The 17,422-nt window shown below is 39.7% G+C and overlaps 1 protein-coding gene across 9 annotated transcripts in view; it reads left to right on the top strand.

Annotated features, from left to right (window-relative positions):
- Positions 1-17,422, top strand: part of OSBPL1A (oxysterol binding protein like 1A) — a 78,430-nt gene that overhangs the window by 36,687 nt on the left and 24,321 nt on the right. For all 9 annotated transcript variants that reach the window (XM_075023153.1, XM_075023156.1, XM_075023150.1 and 6 more), the window contains one exon: positions 13,281-13,443. In XM_075023153.1, coding sequence (XP_074879254.1) covers positions 13,281-13,443 — 163 coding nt within the window. The remainder of the gene's footprint in view (positions 1-13,280; positions 13,444-17,422) is intronic.

Raw genomic sequence — 17,422 nt, 5'->3', positions numbered from 1 at the left:
AATAGAGGTAAGCCGTTGTGGAATCTGGTCTCTTGTCTGATTTTTAATCATGCGAACCGAATCTACTTGTTGGCTTCTCTCTCCCTCCCAGACAGCCAGTGACTTTAAAAGTGTTTTTAGTTTTAATACTAATATTCAGAAGTGTGTTATTTCTGCTTGTTGTGCTGTCCATTGAAGAAATGTGTTAGTATAATGCTGACTGCTGAGTCACTGAGGTTATCACTAGAATTGGTAAATGGGCTGTGTTTAGAAAGCGTTTATGTACTAAAAATAAATTACTTGTATTATAGTTTTTCTTGAAGGTAGATGCCAGGCCTGGTCATCAAGGAATGTTAGTAATTTCTTTCTCCAGAGTGCTTGCATTGTTCTTAGCATCACCTCCTTTTAAATGCATCAATAATATACTCTAAAAATAAATGTGTTCAGTGTTATGTACAAATGTCAAATGCAGGCCTATGCTGTCCTTCAAGGATAGTTGATAAGCAGACACAAAACAAATGATGCTCCACTTATAGTGAAGAACTGAGCTGAATGTTGCTGCAAAGGAGTGGTAAGATAGATGGCTTCTTATGAATGATTTGTTGCGAATATCCTGAAGAGTCCAGTATAAGAGGATGTCCAGCTTTCATGTAAGCATAGCCATCATTTGAATATCTCATCTTTGTAGAATGTATTTGGGAGTGACACCTGTGATGTGCTTACTTTGCTTGCATAGCTTCATGTTAAGCCACTTGTACGGTAAATGTGGACTTAGTCAGTGGTTTTTAATAGGAATGTTTTCCCTCCTCTTATGCTTGTCACTGCTACATTATTAATGTTAAAACTTGGACATCAATGCAATAACTCTTGGATCCATAGGTACACTAGGAGTCTTTGAGAATGGCTTTAAAGCATGCCTATTTGAAGGAAGTCTGCAGTGTACGTCATAATGTATGGGTACTCCTTAGCTTAGAAGTAGAACAGTTTAGTCACAGAAGCAGACTATAAACTTTTTGAACTGCTTCGGAGAGTTTTGTGCTGCCAAAGCTATACTGCTTCCACAGCATAAGCACATTCAGGTATGTTGTTTGACCCTTGAGTAGAAAAGCAGCTTCCTATTAATCTTGAAATTTAATAGTGTCACTATCGCAGGTCCCTTTTTTTGAGTCAAGAGCTATGGTGGGAGAAAGAGCAGGGAGAACAAAACTACTCTTGCCTTGTCTGGAAACCTTCAGTTTAATTGGGCAGAGCATCAGCCTCTAGGCCTTGTGCTGGTATACTGCAGCAGAAAAGCATCTGCACGAACTTGGAGGGTTTGAACTGATAGACATGAACTAATGGGGCACAGTCACACACTGGGATTTTATCACTGTGGTGGGGAATAATCTTAAGTTGTCAAGCTAATGGTATAGCTCCTCTAGGATATGTGGTAATCCATATATGTTAGTAGTTTATACCTTTCTGGAAATGCCAACAGCACTACTACTTGTGGAAGTATTCTGTGCTATGCATGCAAATTGGATTTTCTGTTGTTCCAGTGAAACACCCTGCTGCAAGGCCAGACAAATCAAATTGAGGTGAAAATGAGCTGGCTGAGCCTTTAAGACAGCTTGAAACCTTAGACAGTTGCATCTATGCCTACGAATAGCAGAAATATAGTTTTGTCTGACCTGTGTCTCCTCCAGCTCTGAAGCCACGTTTCAGGCTAAGGGCTAAACTCTAAGCTCACAGAATAACAAAATGGAAATGGTTGAGGTTGGCAGGGACCTCTGGAGGTCCTCTGGTCCAACCCCCTTGCTCAGGTAGGGCCGCCTAGAGCTCGTTGTCCAGGACTATGTCCAGATGGCTTTTGAGTATCTCCAAGCACAGAGACTACAACCTCTCTGGGCAACTTGTGCCAGTGCTCAGTCACCCTCACAGTAAAAAAGTGTTTCTTGATGTTCAGAGGATATCTCCTGTGTATCAGCTTGTGCCCATTGCCTCTGGTCCTGTCAGTGGGCACCACTGAGGAGAGCCTGGCTCCGTTGTCTTTGCACTTCAGGTATTTATACGGATTGATGAGATCTGCCCTCAGCCTTCTCTAGCCTGAACCGTCCTCAGACATCCACACAGTACTTAAGAGGCAGTCCAGTACAGTAGTTTAGACAGTTTCAGGGAACCATGTGTCACAGATCAGCTGATAACATATGGTCAGTGCTTTTTTACTATTGTCTTTGCTCCCACATACAATTTATTGAATCTAAAAAGCGATGTGTCACTCTAGGCTTCCAGATTCTGCTTCAGCTTGGGATGGGGAGAACTCTTGGTGTTGCTTAGACTTAGACTTTCATCAAATCTACCCTCTAGTTTTACTCTAGCAGCCAGTGTTTTTCATTGAAGAAGTTCATAAAAGCTTACTAAAAGTTTAAGCTGAGGCCACTTCTTCTTCTGAACTGTAGATGCTACTGGATTGCATATCGGGGAGTAATAAATAGAAGATTTATCAGTAAATAGGTTCACTATAGTATTTAGTATGTATCTTAGGGAGAAGCAGGCTTGTTTTATCTACTCAATTCATCTTTAGTTACTTTTTGCACAAGAAGGATCTGAGTAGCAATGAGTAACACACTGAATTCTTGCAACAGAGAAAGTAGAAAACACCCCAACAACAACACCCACCACCACCACCACCACCAGAAAAGGGCAAAAGTGTTTGAGATCATTGATAAGGGGAGAAGATCTTTTCCACTGAAGGAGAATATTTGGATTATCTATTCTGCATGGCAATAGTGGTGTTCTATAGTGTCTCCTTGTAATATATCAGTAGGTATAATATTTTGGGATAATTGTAGTGGTTTTACACTCTAGCAATTATTTATAACAAAAACAAGAACTGGAGAACCGGAGGCAATATTTTAGATTTCATTCTCCACATGCAAATGTCTTTTTGCTAATTTGAACTGAGGTTGTGAACTTTCAGTTTGGATTTCTGTAGCCCAAAGCATAGTTATCTGTCTGCCCTAACTGCCGGACAAACTTGCATATGACAGACTCTAGTTTCAGGAAATGTCTTATCAGCCTATGCAGGGCCTAGCTGATGTCTACTTTTTTCAGCTGTTGCCTGCTTTAGGGGTAAGGACAAAACAGTGCCTCCTCAGAGGAAGATCGTCCCTAAGAAGAGACAAACTTCTTAATGCTACAAGTCCTTCTAAAATCTGCAGTAGAAGTGGGATTTCTGCATTTTTGTCTGTCTATGAAGTCTGATTCTTCAATATTGGAAAGTGAGAACAGCACTGTTCTGGACTACAGCAAATGAGAATGCTTTCAAAAGGATTTTGTTTGGAGACCAGAACTCCAGCACTGTGCAAAGCTCACCATCGACTTCTGGTATATGTAGGAGTTCAACTTTTTTCATTTTTAACTAGTTTGGTTATCATCCAAAATTAAATAAAAACTAGCAAATAAGACATCTGAGTTTTTTTTAAAAATGCAGAACAACTGTACAGCATGCATGTTTGTTTTGGAATTGCTTTTTAAAGAACCTGTTAGTTACTCTTCATGAATAATTAACAAGATTCCCAATGTGGAGCTTGTAGAACAGACAACTAGCTTCAGAAGTGTTAATTTTTTAATAGGATGCTGGTTTCACTCTGAGTCAACAGTGTGTCCAGTTGTGTAGCAGCACAAGTAAGCCAGTAAGAGCCAACAAAAACATACCAAAAACATGACAGTTGCTTCAAGAGAGAAAACATTAATACGCACATTCACTGTGATCCAACTGGGGAGAGGATACAAAGGGGTTGATCAAAGTTATCAGTGGTGTATACTGAAAAATAACTTAAGGGAAGTAGCTAAATCAAAACTGCCTTAAGATCTATTTTCAAAACAGTCCTTTAAGAATAAAAAGGAAATGTTTCCTGTGTGCATTCTGAAGAACCCTTACATCTTAAAGTCTGGTCTCTCTGTTTGTGAGACTAGCAAACTTCAAAGATGCCCAGAGTCTCTCAAAGGGAAGAGATGCAAAAAAAAAAAAGTCCCTACCAGATCTGAAAACAGGCAACAATATACTGTCCTAGTCCTGTTGACATCAGTATAATTTATCAGCTTGAATGAGACCCTTAGTTTGGGTAAGGTTACTTGTGGCATATGCCTCGGAGGAAATAGGTGCTTAATCTCACTAGGGCAGCCAGATGTCTTTGGGGTGTGGTTTCTTCTGGTAATCTCATAGCTCTGCAACTTGAAATGAGCTTCCCAAACATGTACATCACTGCTGATGTCATTCAGTCCCAGCTTGTTTTGGCATAAGCTATTGGCAAATGTGAATAGCAGCCATATTTAATTTCAGCTTTACTCTGAATAGAAACAATACTTAACAGAAAATTTCAAGATCAGAAGGCTTTTTGTTTGGACTCCTGATATTTGACTAATTGTTATTATAATACTGGAACATGAGTAGGGACAGAATGCACTCTGGAAACTGGCAACTTCTGCAGCTCTCAAACCTAAGTAGACTTCTTGTGATTTATCAGTTTACAGTTAAGTCATCTAAGTAAAATGTAAAAAACAAATACTTTTGAGAGGAAGACTTGGAATTGCCATTAAGTCTCACTTTAGAAGCAAACCAGAAGAAGCTCTGTTAAGTCTTGACAAGTGCAGAATCACTTTGAAGAAAGCAGTTTCTCTGATAGAAAAGTTTAAACTCAAGCTTTTAAGACAAAACCATCCTTCTAATCTGCAATCAGAAATGAAGTCTTTGCAGTTTGTTCTTGCACTTCTAGATGGGTTCTTGGCTCAGAACTGTGACATTCTCCACTGGTTAAAACTGCAGTGCTTCATCAGCCTCCAAATAAACAAACTTTGACATAGTTTCCAAATGTGGAAACAGGAGAGGGGAAGGAAGGCAGCAAGGTCCATGTTGAGGAGGAATTGTCGGTGTCTCTAGGAGGGAAAGCTGGGAGGAAAACAGTCTTTGTCCCTAGCATATAGATAGTTCAGAAATTGTTAATCCAGGCAGTCTTGAATTATGAATTTTTATACTAGACTTGTATGTTGGAAGAAGGGTGCTGACTCCTCTCAGCATCTCCAGCTCTTCTCTTGAATAACAGTTCTCTTACTGCCTTGATGTCTGTCTGTTGACATGATCCTGCCGAAGTCTGAGTTTCTTCTGTGTGGATGATAGCTTGGCTCTTGCTTCTAGCAATGGTTCCACTCTTTTAAGTTTTATGATCATATCTGGTGCTTTCCTTCATTAGTAGAACTTTATTATTTTAATAAATCAAATATAGGGAAATATTATAACTCCGTACTCAGAAGAATGAAATGTAGCCCCTTCCAAATCAGCCCTGCTAAACTCATCCTCTTGAACTTTTGAGGTGAACACTCGTAGTTCACTGACAATGAATCCTTGTGTTCATCTGGGGAATGATTGAGGCAGAGTCTTATGACTTGATTTACAAAGTCTTTGGTTTCTTTGATAGGCTTTGAGTTGGGATGTAAGTGAATAAATTACCAGGACTTCGAATTGGTATGTATGGGGTTTGTTTGTGTGCATGGGGGGGGGGTTCTTTCAGCCTTTGTACAAAAAGGAACTTTATTGGTGATGTTTCCTGTATATGGGTCTGAAAGTAAGCAAAATGTTATTAGCCTTCTGAGGTTTTTTTTCCTCTTTTGAATTTGATGATCTCAATAAGATGTGGTACTCTGATGCTGTAACTGTAGTAGAGTCAGCTGGCTGGACTCCTGAGATGAAGACCGATGCTGTCTTGTGATACAGTAAGTAACCCTTTACCTATCATCAGTGAGCTCAGCTTACCTCCTTGATTAACTGATCACATCCTGTTTTGCATTTCAGTAGTTGCAGTAGCAGTAGTTCAAGTCATTGGCAAATGCTATCCAACTATTCTATTTTTAACTAGAGATCTGATAGATCTCTCAAGCTGGCTAAATGGTAAGCTTATAGCACAGAGAGAAAACCTAAGCAAGAAACTATGGCTGAAGTAAAGCATGGCTTTTTTTGGATCAGTCCTCTGTACCTTGGGGTGAGCCAAAGCTATGATGTTTACAAGAGCTAGTTTACTCCAGCAAATGAAGAGTTATGATACAAGGCCTTAACATATGTTAAGATAGCAGATGTTTGTCACAAGTTTCTTGTGGTGGATGGTGATGGGGAGTGGTGAGTTGGCAGCAGGACTCTGTGTGGCCTGTGTGTAAACAGATGAGAACTCCAAAACTTTCGTATAAAATATTTACATGCTTTAGGGCTTTAGAAACCTAGTGATGTGTTCATGCAACTGACTGCATCTGTTTGGAAACACTTTGGTTTTGCTTTAATGTGAGCTGTCACACTTGCAGTTTTATGATACGTCATAGGAGTGTTCATAAAGCACTCGTTCCTTTATCTAATACTTCAAATACCTGAGGCATGCTTGCAAAGAAACATACTGAAACTAAAACTGTTCCTGGTTTTGGGGGGGGGGGTTAGGAGAAAAGCAGGATTTTACATATTCATATCATATACTAATGTGTGCTGAGTGGGAGTTAAGTCCCATGAGTAGAAGTAAAAATCAAGCCTTTTTTTTTTTTCTGGAAAACTTCCTCTATTGAAGCTCCAATGTGGTTAAAACTATGAGAACTCCACATGAGAGCAACTGTTTTCAGTTTTCACTTCCGTAGCAGCTTGAACAAGAGCTTAATCCTACTCTAGGTAGTGGAAAATCTAAAAGCACTTCTTCATAGAAGCATATCCTGTAGAATTAGCGCTGCAGTAGCATGCTTCAAAGTTGGCTAATGAAATATATAGAACTGTTCCATTTCTAAACAGATATGCCTTGGGGAAGATATTAAAAGTCTTTACATTTCTTCCATGATGAAATGAAAAGGCAGGTTTTGTTCAAGACATGGAGGCAGACCTGACGCTTCTCGAAACTGTAGTTCTCATTCTACATTAAATGTAAAAGAAGAACAGATTTACTCAGTGCTAGTTTAAACTGGTCATCACAAAGAACTGGCTTATGCAAGGAGGCGCTAGCAATAGGGACTGTATTGTACTAAGAGCAAAATTGCAACTATGTGAGCTTGTCTGTTAGAATAGACAAACACTGTACATGCCAAACTGTCTGCATTGCGGTTGTGATTTGCACTGTTAGCCTCAGATTTTTTTGGTAGGTGTTTTCTTTTGGTATGAAGATCACAGAAGAAGGGAAAGAATCCTCCCCTTGGATTCCCAGTGCTTCCTGTGAGTAGTTTTCCATAGTGTAATGTGTTACAACATTGAGTTTTGTAGGTTCTGTCTTTCAGGATAGTATGTCCTGTTGGAGTAGCTGACCCTGGAAACGAACAGTTTCATATAAATAGATGTAGTGTGAAACAAATGGCAGGTTTAATTGGCATTTACTTCATTACAGAAAGCAGGATTACATTTCTTAATGTCAGGAGATGTCTACAGAAAACTGTCAGTTCTACTATAGCAGTGTTTTTCTAATTCCTTGGTTATATGTTAATTTCCAGCCAGGTGTTAGCTTGCTACTGAAAACTTGCACCTTGTGTCTGTGCTTCGTGGCAAATGTCCCATAAGCAGTGACGTTTTGGGGAGGATGGAATTTCTGTGGCAGTTGGACAAAGCCATTCATTTTGAAAACCAAAACCCCACTTCTGAGTAGTCGGAGACATTGGTGAGGCAGTGTCATAGGCTGCTCTCCTGCACTCAGCTTGCTGCAGAGCAGAATTGGTACGCGGTGTACTGACACTCCGGCTGTCTGGCTTCAGATCCCCTGGTGGTTGCTATGTGAAAGAGGTGGTTCTTCCATCCTACACAACTCGAAAGTCTACATATTTTGGGCATTCTTACTGCTAACACTGAAGTTGAGTGCTTTTGAAAGTAAAATTCAACTAAATCACGCTGCAGTGTTGTGAAGTCTGTCTTTTCTCTCTTTCAGTCCAGGAGAACCTAGAGCTAAGGTATGCTGCCTTTTAATTTACTATTCTAATGTTAAAGGCAGGTAGCCCTACATATTGCTGAGGTGTCTGTATTTGTTCTATGCCTTGCTTGCTATGTGCTGTTTTTAGGATTTACTTGCAGCTGCAATAGCATGTTGCTGAGATGATCATTTATTAGCTGGGCATACAGTGGTGTGACCCTTTCCTACCCCACAAAAGTGCCACTGTTGTTGGGCATTAATTTAAAATAAAAGCATCCAGCACCAAACAAAGCAAGTATTTTGTGTATTGTACTGAGATGTCTTCAGGATGGACAGAGAAGCCTCGGTTACAGGCTGCACTGATATAGTTTGAGACTTCAGGCTTTAAAAAAGAAAAGGGAAAAAAAATCAAAAATAGTGGCTTTGTGCATGTTACTAGTCTCCCGCCTACCTCATGGAAGCTAAGGGTACAGAAAGGGATGGGACTGGTGTTTGTTACACACAGATAAGCTTTTTTTTTTTTTTATTATGGAATATGCGTGTCAACTTTCTGTTGGTAATACACAGTGAAGGAGTTAACTTCAAAACCATGCTCTCGTGCTTAGCAGGATTTATAATAGCATGGAAAGACAATAGAATTGTCTGCAAATAACTTGTTACTTTCCTTTTAAAAAAATAAAATAAAGGTCTGACTGCTAAAATAACTCAATTCTAGTGTTTGAACTCACAATTCAGTGCTTGCAGCCCAAAGGACTCAAATATTTATGGGAAGCTGTTGGAAGCAGATTCCTGTTCAGTTAAACCAGAGGTGAAAACAGTTACCAGAACTTGGATATCAAACCTCTTCAGCTGGAGAAGTATTTTTTAAAAAAATAAATTGTTGCACTGACCTATATACTGAAGTCTTAGTTCTGTGTCAGTGTATCAGGTTATAGCTGTGTCTATAGCTGTAAGGTTAATGATCAAATTATTGTTTACTTCTGTGAGACAAAGCTAGTTTCCATCAGCAATTATAAATCTGAAGTTTCACGATAATAATATTCTCTTTAGAGATGAAAACAAGACTGATCTTAACTGTCGTTGTCTGACAGTGCAAGCACAAACCCAACTTTACTGATAACTGTAATTGCTCCCATGCAGAATAGCTCCTGACAAGGGTAGGGTAGGAAGCCTGACCAGTTGAACATTGGGAACTCAGCTGGCATCATGCCAGGCTCACTAGAGTGCTTTCTGCTGCTGTCCCTGTGAAGCTCTGGAAAGCTTACAACGCTGATGGTGGCACTGGCATTGCGGGGAGCAGCAACAGGGATCAGAAAGATGACAGACATTCCATAGCTGGAGGATGAGGAGCTGAACCCGGTACAATGTGAATTGCCATCTGTCTCCTTCTCAGCTCAGGCACCACTACTAAAGGTACAGAAGCCACGGCTGTATCACAAGCTGTGCCTTATGCAGACTGTCAGTAAAACGTCTTTTATGGTATTTTCCTGGGTATGTTTATCATTTTGGTGTGATATTTACTACCTTATTGTCCTGGTTTCGGCTGGGATAATTTTCTTCCTAGTAGCAGGTGTAGTGTCATGTTTTGGATTTAGGATGAGAACAGTGTTGATGACACACTGATGTTTTAGTTGTTGCTGAGCAGTGCTTACACTAAGTCAAGGACTTTTCAGCTTCTCATACTGCCTTGCCAGCGAGGAGGCTGGGAGGGGACACAGCCAGAACAGCTGACCCAAACTGGCCAAAGGGATATTCCATGCCATATGATGTCATGCTGAACAATAAAACTGGAGTAGCTGGCCAGGGGGTGGCAGCTCACCGCTCAGGGACTGGCTGGGCATCAGTCAGCGGGTGGTGAGCAATTGTACTGCGCATCAGTTGTTTTGTATGTTCTTTTATCATTATTATTTTTTCCCTTCCTTTTTCTGTCCTCTTAAACTGTCTTTGTCTCAGCCCACAAGTTTTACCTTTTTTCCGATTATCTCCCCCATCCCACTGGGGGGAGTGAGGGAACAGCTGTGTGGTGTTTAGCTGCCTGCCGGGTTGTATCGTCGTTTTATGCTTGTCTTCCTGCTTTATACATAGAGTCTAAAGATTTTGTGTTAATAAGCATTTTTAAAACTCGTCTGGAGGTTCCTTCTGTAATCTTGCAGTTGTTTTTTGTGTTGGGGCACTGAAAAAAAGACAGGATGCAGAAATAAAAACTTTGGGAAAAGGGATAAAGCTCAAGTGTCATCTCAAAATGGTGGTGGAGTAGCCAGGAAGATGGAATAATTCATCTCATAACTTAATCACTGGCCAAGTCTTGTGAATGAAAAATAGAGTATGGCAAAATTATGCACAACAGCAATCTACTACTTATGTTTTAGGAAAACCTATCACTCAGGTGGTCAATTATGTTGTTCAATAAACTTATGCTTTGAAAATAGCGCCAATCTCCCTGCATGTTTCTTGTTAAGCAGTTAAGAATGGAGTGTGTGGTTCTGGGGAAAAAAAAAAAAAACACCACCAAAATATCTTGCCCTTACAATTAAATTGCAGCCAGGAGGTTTTAAGAGGTGTCTCTTGTCAATGATAGAAGACAAGGTGACAAAATGGTGGTATTGCTTAAAGCTGCTTTGTGTTTAAAAAATAAAAATAAGCAGTATGCTTATTTCAAACAAGGTTATTTCTCCAGTGATACCTGTGTTTTTAAGTAGAGTACATGAAGGTTGTAGCTCTATCTCTGCCAGCATTGCTTTTTACAGGTGAAATCAGTCAAATGATGGTAGGATGATAGTAGAACCATCTTTTTGGTTTTTAGGTGTTCACATTGACACCGTAGAACTGTTTTCGTGCTTAAGGACATAGTATAGTTACAGACAGTATCTCCAGACCACTACCTTCAAAGAGCTGCTAGTGTAAACTCTTATCCTTCACTGAGTACTAGGCTGTAGAGGTCTGTAGAGCCACCTCTCTGCTCTCTGAATGTGTCTGTCCGTCCCACAAGCTCAGTACTGTTGACAAAAGTTTTATATTGGACTTGCATCTCCAGCTCCCAAGTATTGAATTTACATTCAGATATTAATGAACATCCCAAAGGTTAAAAGCAACAAACTTAAATATGTTTTCTTTATTCCTTAGCTTCTGGCTAGTGTCCTGCTCTTTACATAACAGCTGAAATACTGTTTTGTTACCTAGTAGTACTGTGTAATTGCTGTACTAGTAAGTGGCAGCTCAGTAGCCTGGAAGTACACAAAAAAGTGAACCTTACTGTAAAGTCAGCTATTGATTTTCCAAAAAGGGAATTTATTTCTAGCACACCTTCTGCTGTTCTGAATAGCGCTACATTATGATAGGGCAGAGGAACATTAATAAAAGACTTTTTGGGGGGAGGTGTGGTGTCTTAAGCCTATATCAGTTGTCGCTTGTTTAGTCACACTACTGTGCTTTTAGAGGATGTAAAAGAAGGTTCATTTGGGTTTTGTTAGATATATTTTGATTTTCTTTCAATTTGCTGTTAAATATTGAAACTTAAGTTAGGTAAAGATTTAAGTCACCTATATCATTTATCAAAATGAAATATTAAAGCATAAAGGCATCTAATTCAATACTGCAAAAAAATTGCAAATACCACTGATTTTACTTTGCTGTTTAAGAAGAATGAACAGTACCATTTTATTCTCAGTCCTCCACCCTCACTCTCGCAGGAGAGTGGAATACTGATGCTGTTTCTCTAAATGGGCAGTTCCTTAACTATTTGATAGGATACAAAATGTAACCCCCGCAGAAACTGCTTAATAACAGATCTTTTGCAGTGGCATATCTGATTTGTATGAAACAGTGCAGTAATTGGGTTTGTGGGTACAGTCAGAGTAAACTTTAAATGAAAGTGACAGTAACTAGTCCAGACTTTTTTTTCATTTTGTTCAGGGTAAAACTATTAGACAGTAAGTGACTTACTGGTTTTATTGCTTTCAATTAGCAACCCAATTTTATACTCTTTTAATTATCATTTAATTGGATTGCCCCTTTACACTCAGAGCCTGGCAGCCAAACCAGCTGATTTAGTATTTGGCACAACTGAGGGGGTGAAAATTTCTTCCATAAATCTTTCTCCAGAGGATATGTTACTGCCAGCATAGAAACTCTTCTCTGGAAGTGGCAAATCTGCTTTAATATCTCCTTTCTAGCCTCTAAATTTGCACCCCCTCATTTGTGCCCAGCTCTTTAATCTCCACTATCTGAGTGGTTGTTATAAACTAGGGGGCTGAAGCCTCCAAAGTAAAGCTTTAATGTAAAATGTAACCAGATAGGACATACGAACAGTTCTTAAATTAGATTCAAAAAGGTAATGTTGGTGTATGTGTAAGTTGCTTAGGGAAGTGTGTAAGTTGTCCCTGTAACTGTTCCAAGAGATTAATTGCCATGTCCTTGCATGTTCTTAGTGGAGGGGGAATTAGCGTTGTAAAGTGACCTTTGAGAGTAAACTAGAGGACAAGGGAGTGGTTGGTGTGATGCTTTTAAAAAGGGACAGGAAGGGAGAGAGGAAGATAAGAGTCAATGATTTTAGGGACTGAAGGAGAAGTAGCACACTGAAGCCTTGCTGGGCTGGGAGAAGAGGCCCTTCTTCAGCTGTCAGCTGCAGCCCTCTCCCCTCCTCTGGCAGAAAGAGGGGGATAGAAAGCACAGCAAAAAAATAAAACCCGAGGAAATAGGAAGGACGTGTTGCTCTCCCATTACTACTCCCGGATTCAAGATGTGTTTAACATCATCCTCTCTGGAGCTGATTGCATGTGTGGCCTTACAAAAACCCATCCACTGTCTGATGGCTGGGCTTCTTTTTTTGTCAGCTTCTGGCTCGTCTGTAAACTGTTTCAGGAATGGGGAGGGAGGGCTGTTTATATTGACATTAAATCAGTTAGTAGAGGAATCTCTTTTTTTAACCTTCTCTTGTAATCCTCAGGGTTAAATGTTTTCAGCTCATAGTTCAGTTGTGGTTATTTGTAGCTGGCATTCACATTTGCTCTGTAATTCAATTTAGATGATGCTGCTTGGCCCAAATTAGAGCAGACTAGTAGAAGGAGCTTGGTGTGTGTAGAAACTGCTCACTAACTCTAAGGTCTTCCAAGTAGAGTTGTAAATATTTCCACTCATTTTTAAGGTACAGTTATCTGGCTTGAAGTCACTTGTGGAACTGTAATTTATACTGTCAGATCTTATTTGTCAGATTTCTCAACTATAGAAAATGCTGAGTAACAACCTTATTGTCATCACAAAAATACTGTAATATTCTCATTAATTCATGTGGTTTCAGTTCCAGCTGTGTGCCAGTTATTTATTTATTAGAGTCTATTTTCTGAATAGCTTCCAGCTACACATTCTTCGAAGAGATGAGATTTTATTCATACATGTATCTACTTATAGGTGAGGAATTTGAAACTGGAGCATGAGCAGGAGAAAAACAAGATCTTGTCAGAAGCATTAGAGACACTAGCTACCGAACACCATGAACTAGAGCAGTCACTGGTTAAGGGGTCTCCGCCTCTCAGCATCATCAGTGAAGAGCAATTCTATGATGCTGTTTCAGGTAAGTAATGATGTCCAGAACGTGAGTGTGTAGCCAGCACGTGTGGTGAATGCGTTGCAGGGGTGGGAACAGTCTCACTTTAAGTGAAATCTCTGCCTTTCTAACTTGGAACTAATTTTAGGAGAATGCTTCATGCGCTTTATGAGTGGGCCTCTAAAATTTTACCCGAGTTCACCTGCAGAATTGTATTGTTTCACCTTAGCATGACAAAAAGTTACAAAACCATAGGGCAATCATGAAAGGTCTGATTGCTTGCATGTCTACGCCCTTTTTTTAAATAGCAAAACTTAAGGTTCCTATTTTAGGAGGTGTAACTGTATCTGGTAGTCTTCTGACTTGCTTTCTCCATGGTGGTGTAATGTTTTTTCTTTTGTTTTGTTGTTAAGATCAGTCCATAAAAATCACTAGTTTTGAGGGATAATGAGCTTAAGAAAGGCTTGTTCCATTTCACTTTTGTATACCTTAAGTGTTACAGGTGGAAGAAAAGGATGAATTGAAATCCTCTGTGCATTTCTGAAATATCTTTTTTTCCCTATCTGCTCTTCAGTTTAGTATCTTTCATATTTTCATGTGCAGAACATGCAAATAGTGATTTTTTTTTTAAAAAACTCTGAGCTGCATAAGATGATTACAACATGCATTTGTATAGAGAGGCTGTACATAGTGCAGCTCAGTAATAGCTCTAACTGGATGGTCATGTAGACAGCGCACAGCTGTCTACAGCTACAAAGGATCTGGAAGAGCTTGAGGGCGAACATAGTCTAACTGTAGCAGGTAATTAGGTTGTGATGGCATACTTCACGAGGTAGTATAGGGTCGCTTTTTCTGTGAGCTGAACTGTCTGATGCTTCTGACGAATGAGAAAAGCAGTGTTCCCAGACTCCTTGATAGGTGCTCTGCAGTGCACAACTTAAGCAGAGAATGAAAAAAGGGAAAGTGGAGTCTGTGATCAAGTATAGTGCTAGCATAGGAACACAGCAAATCAACAGCAGATGTGGCTGCTTGGCACAGTAACAAATTTATCAAGCCTTCAAGGAGGAGAAGAGATTGAGGAACACTAGAAACAGGTTCTTCAACCAGAACCAAAAGAACAGTTCTGCTGAAAGGCCTCAAGCTCTTTTGCTTGTCGCAACAAAGCAGAGAATAGTTGTTTATCTGGTGCTGCTGGAATGTAGTCTCTCCAGCAAGGCTTGCTTTGTGTGTATGAGAGAATACTCAGCTTTAAAGAGCTGTTAGTCTGTACACCTACATCTGATAGCTGACCTGGTCTCTAAATCATCTTGAATGAAAGTGTCCAAAGCCTCCTCTGTAGTTGGGAGAGATGGCCTTTTTGTCACTTGAAGCTGCAAACAAATTACATCGAGTGTATTTGTATAACTGTGAAATTTATTGACCATGTATATCTGTGTATGTGTGTGTATATATATCTGAAAAACATATATGTCAATTCTCTCTCCTTTCGGAGAAGTTATTTGACATATTTAAATTGCAATCAAGACTCACTTTCTTGACTGGCAACTTCATCGGACTTGTGTTAGATTTTCTTCTCTAGGATGTTCACATTCAGTGCTTTGCAGTGATTAGGGTCCTTTCTGTCTCTGAAGTCATGTGTTTGGGGGAAAGGCACTCTGATTTTTTGGGGCGGCTACTGAAGGGGAATTGTGATGTGTTTTCCTGGCTGCTGGATGCATGTTATGACTTTCACTGTAAGCACAAAAGGAATTAGTTTTTTGCAGGTGTGGTTTGGGGTGGGGTTTTTTTGCTAGTGACTGGGATCCTGGTAATACTTTCTAACCCTCTTGTTTTTCTACCATGTCTGTGGAGTCTCAGGTAGGAGGCTTCTTGTCTCTGTATGACAAGAATACAGTGGGAGCAGAGGAGTCGGGGATGTATGACACTGGGGAATGTAGGTTGTCTTCCCTGAGCTAATGAGACAAGTGAGATGATGATAAATATTTTCATAACAGAGAGCAGTGGCTACACCTAATTGTTAGAAACTAAAAATTTATACCTCCAGAAATCTAAACTACTAGGACTTCATCCTCAAAGCTTTTGCTAAACCTGATTTGCAGACCTATAATTTAAGTTAAATGATACTGATTTTTTTGATAGACATATTCATGAATTATCTTACTATGCTGTATAGGAGATTGAGCAAACACCAATGTATTTTAACAGGGTGATGTGACAAGTTATAATGTCTGTCAGTGGAAAAATGCCACTACTTGACAGTATTTTTTCTATTAGGATACCATGTTTTTCTAGTTACGGTTCTCTGAATTTTTAAATCTCCACCGTAGGAGTGAATTTAGAAGTGAGAGTATTGCATAACTAGGCTTGCTCTTTGAGCTGAAGAATCGTTGGCTTTGACTTGACAGGTTGAAAGAAGAAGCCACTGCTGCTTTTTTGTTTTTTAAGAGAATGTTGTCTGCGTATTAGACACTTCTGCTCATTTACCATCAACAAAAGTATTACTAGCTGTGACAATTCAGAGCAATGCAAGACTTTTCAAAGAGTTTTTTTTTGAACAAGTGTATTAGAAGGGATATGTTCACAGCAGCAGCTACTTGTCCGCATTCACCATGCTCTGATTCACATTGTAGAGCAATTTGCATGAACCGGACTCCTGAATGAAGCTGAATCAGAAGATACAGTCCAGTTGCTATTGGACACTCAGTCCGCGGTAGGAGACTAGAGCTCATCTGAAGAGAACACCACCAGAAATTTATCTAGTTCAAGTGTCAAGTCCTCCGCACCATCTGTTTGGCTTGAAAATCTGCTCCAACTGAGCTGTGCTACCTGCTAATGTTGGCATAGACTAAATTGGTCACTGATAAATCTGTGTTGTGTAGTTCTGTTTGTAGAAATTGTGGGCACAACTACAGAAATATCCTCTTTCTTTTCCAAAACCAGGATGAGGAAAATGTTTGTAATGTGGTAAGATTGCGTACTGTAGTAGTAATTTATTTGCTGAAGTCTCCCTTTTTAAGTGATATGCTGTTATCAATGCTTTCTGACCATTGCGCTGATTCCTAAATTCTGCAGTGGGAGAGGAGTAGACACTGAACATGAAAAGAAGAACCTACAGGAAATGGGAGTTATTTGTGTTAGCAAAGCATGATATCCAGTGTTAAGAACAGCAAAGTTAAGAGTGTTATTAACCTATACTCTGATAACAATAGGTCAGTTAACAGTGCATCCCAGTGCACTGATCCCCTCATCATGGGAGTGGTGGAAATGTGTAATTAAACTTGATAGGCCATGGAGTGCTGGGAGCTCTCTGTTTCAGGATTGAATGCTTAACCTGTGTCAAACTCTTCTATGTTTAAAGTAGGGTGGGGTGGAGGGCGGGGTGGCTTAGGGAAGGGAAGAAGCACTAAACGAGTAGCTAAGTTTAATAAAGACCAACGGCATCTCCTAGAGAGCTGGAGAAGTTACTAGCTTTGATTAAGTATACAGACCTCAGGAAGCAAATGAAAACAGAATACAAATGCAGAGTCCATCCACAACGCTGAAAAATGGCTAAGCAGGTCAGGAATTAAAGGGTGAAGGTACTTGATTTTTGCCTTGCAGATAAGATTCCCTGATTATATGCAAATTGCACACCAAATTTGGGAAGAGCATAGAACTGTCCTGATTTCCCTCTCTGAGAGGTAGGGGTTTTCTGCAAACACAGCTTTTGTGTGTGTTGAGGGGGGTATTACGATTTTACATAGATGCAATCTTACTATAAAAGCAGTTACTTAGCTACAGGAATATTTAGATTATTACTAAAGCTAACCTGTCATAGTACAGCTTCAACTGTTATGTGCCACTAATGGGTGCTGTGTTTATAAATAGTGCTCCTAAATGGTACAAGTAGTAGTAGACTAGTTCTGTTGCTTTTGATCACTTCCTAATTAGGTATCCAGGTACCAGCTCACTTAAAAGTAAAAATTGTACAAAAAAGCATAGAAACTTACTGCCTTTTCCTTCCATG

The sequence above is a fragment of the Buteo buteo genome, chromosome 3 (assembly GCF_964188355.1).
Source record: "Buteo buteo chromosome 3, bButBut1.hap1.1, whole genome shotgun sequence".
In the NCBI taxonomy this organism is placed as follows: Eukaryota; Metazoa; Chordata; class Aves; order Accipitriformes; family Accipitridae; genus Buteo; species Buteo buteo.
The sequence above is the reverse complement of the archived record's forward strand: the minus strand, read 5'-3'. Positions and strand labels throughout refer to the sequence as shown.